This window comes from Myotis davidii, unplaced genomic scaffold (assembly GCF_000327345.1).
Source record: "Myotis davidii unplaced genomic scaffold, ASM32734v1 scaffold874, whole genome shotgun sequence".
Classification (NCBI taxonomy): domain Eukaryota; kingdom Metazoa; phylum Chordata; class Mammalia; order Chiroptera; family Vespertilionidae; genus Myotis; species Myotis davidii.
This window is the reverse complement of record NW_006285611.1, coordinates 660,795-670,995: the sequence shown is the minus strand read 5'-3', so window position 1 is coordinate 670,995 and position 10,201 is coordinate 660,795. Positions and strand designations below refer to the sequence as shown.

The 10,201-nt window shown below is 53.4% G+C and overlaps 1 protein-coding gene across 1 annotated transcript; it reads left to right on the top strand.

Annotated features, from left to right (window-relative positions):
• The first annotated feature begins 516 nt into the window (after positions 1-516).
• Positions 517-9,251, top strand: SSRP1 (structure specific recognition protein 1). The gene is made up of 16 exons (XM_006756321.2): positions 517-603; positions 989-1,174; positions 1,817-1,922; positions 2,187-2,377; positions 2,480-2,710; positions 2,831-2,934; positions 3,028-3,156; positions 3,417-3,638; positions 4,314-4,386; positions 4,794-4,932; positions 5,052-5,097; positions 6,863-6,992; positions 7,409-7,579; positions 7,741-7,829; positions 8,304-8,490; positions 8,759-9,251. The coding sequence occupies exons 1-16, from the start codon at positions 550-552 to the stop codon at positions 8,828-8,830; spliced, it is 2,130 nt and encodes a 709-aa protein (XP_006756384.1). The 5' UTR covers positions 517-549; the 3' UTR covers positions 8,831-9,251.
• Positions 9,252-10,201: the final 950 nt, after the last annotated feature.

Genomic DNA, 10,201 nt, shown 5'->3' with positions numbered 1-10,201 from the left:
GTGTTAGGGCGCGGGCGAAGTGCGGGCCCCGGGCTGGCCCGGGGGGTACCATGGGCAGCTCGTTGCCATGGCGCCCGGTGGAGCGCCCAGAGCCTGTGTCTGGTTGGGGTGTAAGCGCTACACCAGGCCCAGTTCTCTGGTCGGGGCTGGGTCTGGCCCCTCGAGGTCTGCGGAGCCCACCTGAAGGCTCGCAGGCAGAGAAGTTAGGGCGCGGGCGAAGTGCGGGCCCCGGGCTGGCCCGGGGGGTACCATGGGCAGCTCGTTGCCATGGCGCCCGGTGGAGCGCCCAGAGCCTGTGTCTGGTTGGGGTGTAAGCGCTACACCAGGCCCAGTTCTCTGGTCGGGGCTGGGTCTGGCCCCTCGAGGTCTGCGGAGCCCACCTGAAGGCTCGCAGGCAGAGAAGATCCTTGTGGGCAGAGTGAGGTGTTGTCTTTCATGCTCAGGTGTCTCCCTCTTGAATTCAGATTTCCAACCTGCTGAGGGAGTATCTGCACACCCATCCAGGATCTGGGGCCCAGCTCCCGGTTGTGGCCAAAAGGGGCAGTTAGCATGGCAGAAACACTGGAGTTCAACGACATCTACCAGGAGGTGAAAGGCTCCATGGTAAGAAGGGCTTGCGCTTTTGATGGAGGTGGGGAACCTGGAGCGGGGTAGACTTTCCGTCCATTCACAAGAGCTTGCTTGGATCGTGTTGCTACTTTGGAAAAGGAGTCAGAGTGTCATGTACTTGGTGTTGCCCCAAGAAAGGTGACAGTGAGAAAGTACGAGAGTTACAGGGTCTCAGAGTTTGAAGGGACCGCACCTGCTATTCAATCCAGAATCCGAAACGGAGGACCTGCAGGGGTTCTGGATGCCAGAGCCAGGATTAGGATCCGGGCTTCCTGGCTACTTGTTCCTTTTTTTGCTGGCCCCCAGCACTTCAGCTGTGGCTTCTGGATTGATACCTGGCCAGCGTAGAATGATGCATTTGGACCCCTTTTTCCAACAGAATGATGGGCGGCTGAGGTTGAGCCGCCAGGGCATCATCTTCAAGAACAGTAAGACGGGCAAAGTGGACAACATCCAGGCGGGGGAGTTGACGGAAGGCATCTGGCGCCGTGTGGCTCTGGGCCATGGACTTAAACTGCTCACAAAGAACGGCCACGTCTACAAGTATGACGGCTTCCGAGAATCGGTGAGGTGTCCTCTTGCCATAAACCCCCTTTTTATGGTGCCATCTGGTTTCATTTTAATCTTCTAGAGAGAGTTGGGCCTCCTTCCTGTGGTAACCACGCAGTTGCTGGTTTGAGCTCCGTGGAGCAGGGCCATTGGTGGAGGCCACCAGGCAATGAGTGTTCAGCTTTGGGCGTCACAGTCTGGAGTATCGTTGTGCCTTGACTTCCAGAAGATTTTCTGCCGTTTTTTTTTTTTTTTTGGTGTCTGCTGTTGCCTTTATTCAGGTGCAGAGTCTTAGCTTGATGCGTTAGTTCAGGTTTTGTTTTTCCACGTTGAACTGCCTGAGTTGAAGACTTTACTTCATTTTCATGTCCACTTCCTTCTAATGTTCACTTTCATTAAAGCAATACCTGCACCAAGGTAGCACGGTGAGGCCCATAACCGCGAGCGGTCAGTTCCTTACTCTACTCTTCCCCTCCCAGAGATCCAGTCCCCAGAAACAACCTCTTACAGTGTTTTATAGCTGAGATTCTAAGTCAGCATGGATTTCTGATAAAAGGTATATTGGGGTAATTTCTCAGAAATAGATAATTGCAGAATGTTCAAGCTTGTGTTAAAACCGTCAGTGTTACTGGGATTGCTCTCTCCGCTCCACCCACAGGAGTTTGAGAAACTCGCCGATTTCTTCAAAACTCACTATCGCCTTGAGCTAATGGAGAAGGACCTGTGTGTGAAGGGCTGGAACTGGGGCACGGTGAAGTTTGGTGGTGAGTCCTGGGCCCGGTTGAGGTTTGGGGAGAAAGTAGGAAGAGGGTGGCAGCCTTTAACTTGTTTCACTCTTTCTGTCACTGTCTCTGATCTCCTCTCCGTTTGTAATTCATCATGTATTTATCAAGGCCCACCGTGCCTGGTCTTGCGGGTGTGGTGTGAACACGGTAGCCCTGGCCTCAGGGAACTTGTGTCTGGTGGGAACGTGGTTTAGGTAGACCCGAGGGGAGAGGAGCTGTGGCTTGAGAGCCCTTTCCCCACAGGGCAGCTGCTTTCCTTTGACATTGGCGACCAGCCGGTCTTCGAGATACCCCTCAGCAACGTGTCCCAGTGCACCACAGGCAAGAACGAGGTGACGCTGGAGTTCCACCAGAACGACGACGCAGAGGTCTCGCTCATGGAGGTGCGCTTCTACGTGCCTCCCACCCAAGAGGATGGCGTGGACCCTGTTGAGGTGAGGCCTCCCTGGGTCACTTTGGGGGCAGATGGTGCCCAGCGGGCCTGGCTGGCCCGGGAACGGCTCCTGCTGCTCCATTACCAGTGTGTGCTTTCGCAGGCCTTTGCCCAGAACGTGCTGTCTAAGGCGGATGTGATCCAGGCCACGGGAGACGCCATCTGTATCTTCCGGGAGCTGCAGTGTCTGACTCCCCGAGGACGGTACGACATTAGGATCTACCCCACCTTTCTGCATCTGCACGGCAAGACCTTCGACTACAAGATCCCCTACACCACGGTGCTGCGCCTCTTTTTGCTGCCCCACAAGGACCAGCGCCAGATGTTCTTTGTGGTGAGCAGAAATCACTGGGAGTGGATTGGCCTGGTTTCTCCCGAGTCTGGCAGGTGGATTTCACTGGGGTTCTCGTGGGGCTTCGACTGGTGCTAAGCCTTGTTGGCTCTTCCTTACCAGATCAGCCTGGATCCCCCCATCAAGCAAGGCCAGACCCGCTACCACTTCCTGATCCTCCTCTTCTCCAAGGATGAGGACATCTCCTTGACTCTCAACATGAATGAGTGAGTGCTCCCTCATGCCTGCCCCTGCCTGCAGGAGGTAGGTGTGCATTAGGAGGCAGCTGTGCTCCTGATCTCATCTTCCTCTGTTTGCAGAGAAGAGGTCGAGAAGCGCTTTGAGGGGCGGCTCACCAAGAACATGTCGGGATCCCTCTATGAGATGGTCAGCCGGGTCATGAAGGCACTGGTGAACCGCAAGATCACAGTTCCGGGCAACTTCCAAGGGTGAGCGTGCAGGCCCGGGTCCTGGGCTCGGGGATGGGCTGTGCCACGTCTCCTGGGTAAGCCCCCCTGGGTTGGGAGCACGGCTTCTCAGAGGCCTGGTTGGGTTGTATCTTGATGGTGTCAGTCACCTTCATTAGAGCAGCTTAGTGAGGTTCACTCACTTGAGGGCCTGAGCAGATATACTCCCGAGAGATGTTCTCTGTGGCTCTGTGCCACCTGCTGCCTCAGGCACTGACTGGGCTCCCTGTGCCCTCCGCCAGGCACTCCGGGGCCCAGTGCATCACCTGCTCCTACAAGGCAAGCTCAGGACTGCTGTATCCGCTGGAGCGGGGCTTCATCTACGTCCACAAGCCTCCCGTGCACATCCGCTTTGATGAGATCTCCTTCGTCAACTTTGCCCGTGGCACCACCACCACACGGTCCTTTGACTTTGAAATTGAGACCAAGCAGGGCACTCAGTATACCTTCAGTAGCATTGAGAGGTGAGAGCCTCTGCCAGTCCCTTCCTGGGTATCATGGTCCTTACCCAGTCTTGACTGGGAGGCCTGGGACCCCCTTGTTGGCCTGTGACTTGTCCCTGACGTCTTGCTTTGAGCAGAATTTTTCTTTTGCTTCCTTGGGATTTGGTTCTTCTCTTTGAAGTGGTCAGCCTTTGGAAGCCTCTGCATTGTTTTTTTTCTGTTCTTAACAATATTGTTTTCCATATTACTAAAGCTCTTGTTCAGTACTAGCCCTCTCCTCCTCCACCCCCCCCTCCCCCCCATGATGGAAATGCTATCTTTCCCTTTCCTGGAATGAGCTCGGTGCCCAGAACACAGCTAATGTTTATCGAGTGCTTGCTGTTTCACACTTAATCCTCATAACAACGGTGAAGTATGAAATACAATCCGGTCAGAAGATGACATCCCCTCCCCTGGCATCCTCCCCCTACTCGGTGCACCCCTCCCCACCTTTTCTTTCTCAGAACTCTTGAGAGATGTACAGGTTCCTCTTTCAAGACTAGTGTCAGACTCTTTCCTGCTGTCCTCCGAGTGTCTCTGAGCTGTTGGGTTGGATAACGTGGTCAAGAGCTCCAGGCCCCATAGTCTGTCCCGGTCCGTGGTTGTCCTCCTCTCGTTGGCCCTGCCTGTCTGGTAACTGTGCATCTCCCCCCACAGGGAGGAGTATGGGAAGCTGTTTGATTTTGTCAATGCAAAAAAACTCAACATCAAAAACCGAGGATTGAAAGAGGTACCGCTGTGTGTGGAAAGGCCGAGCCTCTCCCGTTCTTTCTGTGGTGGGGGAAGGGCAGGGACTCCTCCGGCTTTTTTTCACACTCCCTTCTCTTCTTACCCTTATAGAAGAAAGAGGTGCGTGTGACCCTTCCCCTCCTGATGCAGGTTTCCTCGCATGACCTTAGATCAGTCTCTGCCGCCCCCAGGAGCCCCCAGTGGGGCTGGGAGAGGGAGGAGCTTGGACTAACCCAGTTGGCAGGAAGTTTTCGGGGCATAGGCCCTGCACGCTGGCTGTGTGTGGACAATTCAGCCCCAGCTGGGGGCTGTTGCTCTGATCTTACAGGCATGGGGGCGTGCTTTTGAGTGTGCCGGGGTTCTGGCACCGGGGCGAGTGGCCCTTACTCCCATCTCTTCCCGGCCTAGGGCATGAACCCAAGCTACGACGACTATGCTGACTCTGATGAAGATCAGCACGATGCCTACTTGGAGCGGATGAAGGAGGAGGGCAAGATCCGGGAAGAGAACGCCAACGACAGCAGTGATGACTCGGGAGAAGAAACCGGTGGGCTAGCTTTGGCAGTGCTGGGCAGGGGCTGTCAGACTCTTCCAGCCAGAGCAGGTGTCTGGGTCGGGAGGGGATTTCCATGGGGCAGAACTGATGAGTCCTGTGTTCCTTTTCAGATGAGTCTTTCAACCCAGGTGAAGAGGAGGAGGACGTGGCAGAGGAGTGAGTTTTGGGTCCACCCCATGAGGGTGGCTTGTGAGCTTAAAGGGAAGCTTAATGGAATATCTGGCCATTTCTTGCGTCCCCAGCATAAGCTACTGATCCAGGATAGAAAATGACCTTCAGTGAGGTGATAGGTGGAGATGATGCTTTGAAAATCGTCAAGTGTATAACCCTAACTGGTTTGGCCCAGTGGATAGAGCGTTGGCCTGCGGACTGAAAGGTCCTGGGTTCAATTCCGGTCAGGGGCATATGTAAATCAATAAAAATACATTAAAAAAAAAAAAGAAAGAATAAAATCGTCAAGTGTCAGTGCAAGGCACGTTGTGAATCCAGAAAAGGGTAGTGGGAGAGGCTGGGCTGAGATTCAGCCAGTGCTCCCACTTACCAGCTGAGAGTCCTTAGGTCATTGAATCTCAGCTTTTCCATCTGTGAAATGGCAGTAGCGCCCCCATATTGATCAAGACTTTTGATTGCCAGTGTCAGAAATATATCACAAACCGACTATAGCATAAAAGGGAATTTTGTGAGTTCTTGTAATTGGAGAGGCCAAGGGATAAGATTGGCTTCAGGCACCTGGATCAAGGTGCTCAGAAGCCATGGAGAATGTGTTTCTGTTCCTTCTGATTTCCATATTTTTATTGATTTCAGAGGGGAAGGGAGAGAGAGAGAGAAACATCAATGATGAGAAAGAATCATTGATCAGCTGCCTCCTGCATGACCTTTACTGGGGATCGAGCCCACAACCCGGGCATGTGCCCTTGACCGGAATTGAACCCGGGACTCTTCAGCCTGCAGGCCAATGCTCTATCCAGTGAGCCAAACCAGCCAGGGCTGATTTGCTTATTTTAATAGGTTTGTTTGCCCCATGCAGTGCCAAGTGACCCTCAGAAACCTCAGAGGCTTAGTCCAACTGGTTTAACACCAGGAGTACCTCTGCTCTTAGGCAGCAGTGAGCAGGTGGTTACGTGGCCCTTCTGAACCTGAGTTATGAGCATGTGCTCTGATGGGACAGAACTAGGCCATGCACCTACCCTAAGTGCCTGCGGATGGGTGAGCCTTTCCTGAATGGCAACACAGTGGTTCCCAACAGAAAGTGGAGACTCTTAATCCAGAACTGGAATGAATATTGGGGAGAAATAGAAAAGAAAGTCTACGGGAGTCCACTACCTGTGCTTGCCACATGCTTGTTCATAGTGAGTCATTGAGAAAAGGCTCATGAAAATGCCTTGAAAACGTGAGCACCATGCAGGTATCGGTGGTTGTCCCTTCTTGGCATTCTGTGTGTATCAGATAGGACTGTTAATTACATGGGTATGAACTGGGTTAGGCCAGAGCGGGTTTCCCCCACTTTTTCTAGTAATTATCTCTTTACTAGAAAGACTACAGGGTAGATTAAGGCGAGTAACTCAAAGGAAGTGGTGCAGTGGACTTGGGGCATGTTGATGAGACAGAATTCCTGTCCTCAGGAGCTTGGGGATGGAGTGGGACCTGGGCTAGGCTGTGACCAAGGAGAGCAGCTGAAGCCCATTTGCTTTCCTTTGATTGAGTCACCAGCTAGCCCATTGCTGTGGCTGGGTCTGGAGAGGTGGCGGTGGAAGCCGCCTCAGCGAAGGGGAGGAAGCAGAGTTGGAGATGGTGGTGGAGGCTGTGTGGTCCTCCCATTCCCCTTTCTCAGCAGGTTGTCTTTGGACTTATTTTCTTCCTGACCTGGGGCCGTGGGGGTCCGTCCTCCCCACCTGAGTTTCGGCCCCACTCTCCTTGGCAGGTTTGACAGCAACGCCTCTGCCAGCTCCTCCAGTAACGAAGGTGACAGTGACCGGGATGAGAAGAAGAGGAAACAGCTTAAAAAGGCCAAGATGGCCAAGGATCGCAAGAGCCGCAAGAAGCCTATGGAGGTGCGGCCTCTCTTCTGAATGGGAGGGTGCTGGTGGCCATTGTCTGACTTCTGTCACCACCAGTGGGGCCTCTCGATTAGTTCTCCTGGGGTTGCTTTTTGTAGCCAGTGATTTCGGCCTCGAGGAGTATCTTGGAAATGTTCTTCTCTGGTCCTTGACATAATTAGCTTCTGGGATATCTGAATAGGAAACAGGCTTTGTTCCAGGAGAGCAAAGAAAGGGGCCCCTAATGAGCTGGGCACTGGGGTGCAGGGCTCTCATGGTCCCTGTCCTTGGGGAGCTCTCAGTGTAGTTTGATGCTGTTTAGTCCTTTCTCCATTTTGTCCCCAGGTAGGTGATCCACATAATTGCTTTGGGAGAATGGGGGGGGGGGTCTGTGGGATACAGGTGGCTGAAGGCATTGGGTGGTTGTGCAGGTGAAGAAGGGCAAAGACCCCAATGCCCCCAAGAGGCCCATGTCTGCCTACATGCTGTGGCTCAATGCCAGCCGAGAGAAGATCAAGTCAGACCATCCTGGCATCAGTATCACTGATCTTTCCAAGAAGGCAGGAGAGATCTGGAAGGCAATGTCCAAAGAGAAGAAAGAGGTGAGTAGCCGCAGAGATGAGGGGTGGTGAATCTTGTAATTGAGAAAGGGGGCAAGGGGCTGTTGGCAGAGCTTTTCTGTATGGGTTTTGCCTGCATCAGGGAAGGGATCTCATTCTCTGTTCTCTCTCTACCCCCCTCCCATGGTGTGTGTGTGTGTCAGGAGTGGGATCGCAAAGCTGAGGATGCCAGGAGGGAATATGAAAAAGCCATGAAAGAATATGAAGGGGGCAGGGGTGAGTCTTCTAAGAGGTGAGTGTTGGGAACAGAATGGCCCAGCAACTGCTTTTTTTGGCAAATAGTTTTGCAGGTCCAAGTTGAGAATTAGGGTGTTAAAGGTAATAGAGATACCTCTGACTGCAGTATGGCAGTGCTTCTCAAATCTGGGTAGGCAGTTGCCCAAGTATGGGTAATGTGCTGGATAAATATGGCCCATTTTCCTAGAGGGTCAATTTTATATGAAGGTATGGGATATTTAAACATATTATTATATCATTCATGTAATTAATTTTTAAAGATAAAGCAAGAGATGTCAGATAAGTATAAATAAGTTTTGCCTGTGTCCAGGTTATGACCCCTACGTCTTCTGCTTTTCCTTGGGACCCCTGGGGCTGACATGGCTGGCTGTTGACGTTTATAGTGCAGTATGGCTGGGACCTAGAGAGGCCCTGTTAAAGGCTGTGATGAACCTGAAGGCCCAGCCCCTTTGCCCTCTTGCTAATGTAGGGACAAGTCAAAGAAGAAGAAGAAAGTAAAGGTAAAGATGGAAAAGAAGTCAACACCCTCTAAGGGCTCATCATCCAAGTCATCATCAAGGCAGCTCAGTGAGAGCTTCAAGAGCAAAGAGTTTGTGTCCAGTGACGAGAGCTCTTCAGGAGAGAACAAGAGCAAAAAGAAGAGAAGGCGGAGTGAGGTGCGGCAGTAGTTTGGGGGCTGGGGGGCCCAGCAGGGTGAGGGGCCATCTGAGTTTGGGGTGGGAGGTGGCAGATGTTTCTGGGCTGAGGTTTGTGGCTGGTCCATAAGAGTACTGGGAGGGAGTGGATAGGTGGAATTCTGGGGTTCTGAAGGCTGGTGTTGGAGTTTAGGGATGGGGATAGGGAACTGGGGCCTTCACCACTGAACAGTGCCAGGAGGGCAACTGGGATTCTACCTTTCCCCTAAAGAGACATTTGGTTTTTCAGGACTCTGAAGAAGAGGAACTAGCCAGCACACCCGCCAGCTCAGAAGACTCTGCGTCGGGATCCGATGAGTAGAGAGGAGGAAAATTCTCTCTCCATGGGCTTGTCCTGTCACCCCCCGGCCTCCCACCCATGTTTGTGTACCAGTTTCTCATACGAAATGTAGCCTTTGGATTCTGCCATGGGAACAAGCTCTCCTGGGGGGTGCCCTTCACTGGGACAGCGGGGTGTCTTACTCCCCTGCTGCCTCACAAGGATGGCTCTTCATAGTTTGGGGAGAGACTGGGTGGGAGGCAGGGCAGTGCTGGGTTCAAACCCTTGTCCTCCTTTCCCGACCTGAGGGATATAGCTGCTTGTCCTGTTCAAGTTGCTGCCACAGGGGTCATGTGAGCTCAGGCCTGTAGCTCCTAACTGGGGCCTATTTCTACTTTTATTTTGTATTTCTGGTCTGTGGAAAAAAAGATCATTTAATAAAGGGAACTGACTTTGGAAACCATGTCCTCTGCCTTCTCTGTAGCCCTGCTGTATTGCTCTCCCTGTTCTTGGTGATGTTTACCATCCGCTCCGATGGGCAGGGCCTGCTGGCCGCGGGAATCCAGTCTTCAGGTACATCCTGTTCTGTTCCCGGCTGGACGAGCGTTGGTTTTCACCCTCTGCCGGGACGGGCCACCGGAGAGTGTAGAAATGAGAGCTGATCTGATTAGGAAGCCGCTCTCACAGTTCCACTCCATTAGCCAAGCTGCGAGGGGGGCAGCTGCTGGCTCCATCCTCAATCACCGAGAGGCAAGGGTCCCGTTAATGGAATCAGGATCGACTGGCCGCTGCCACCAGGAGAAGGAAACCTGAGCTGTACGGTTGGATAGACGGGTGGGGGTGGGGTTACAGTCCGATGTCAGTGCAGGAGGGGAGTGGAATGCGGTGGAGCTTGGCAGGAAAAGGGGTGCACCCAATCATGAAGTCCGGAAGAGTTTGTATCTAGGGAGCGGGCATTACAGGAGGTAAGTGAGGAGGATCGGAGAGGAAAATAGAGCCACAGTCTTCCGCACAGCGGCTCTCAATCTGAACTGGCACACGTGGGATGGCCACGTGGCATCGGTTCCCAGGTGTCGCCACAGGAAGTCTCCCGCGGCCCGCGGTTCCCTTCTTTCCCGCCGTGACTCTATGGTGCCGCAATCAGTTCGGGCCGCGGGGCCTGAGGTTGGCGCCGTCGCCTTAGGTTTCCTCTCTAGGCCGTCGTCTCGGTGGCCATTTTGCCCCAACACTATTAGCGGCTGAATTGCGTCAGTTTCACCGGGTCGGATCCTGGGGCGGGTCCCTCATTTGCGGGCCTCATGAATAATTGAGTGCCGGGGCCGCTCCTGTTTGCATACGGTCAGGCGAGCTCGGCACGGGCTTTCCGCGCCGGGTTTCCATTGGCTCATGGATATTCATGAGGCGCTCGGGGGC

Coding starts and splice junctions, on each gene's coding strand:
- SSRP1 (XM_006756321.2), top strand. CDS start 550: ATGGCAGAAACACTGGAGTTCAACGACATCTACCAGGAGGTGAAAGGC. Junction 4,933..5,051: donor TGACTCGGGAGAAGAAACCG/GTGGGCTAGCTT, acceptor GTTCCTTTTCAG/ATGAGTCTTTCAACCCAGGT. Junction 7,580..7,740: donor TGTCCAAAGAGAAGAAAGAG/GTGAGTAGCCGC, acceptor TGTGTGTGTCAG/GAGTGGGATCGCAAAGCTGA.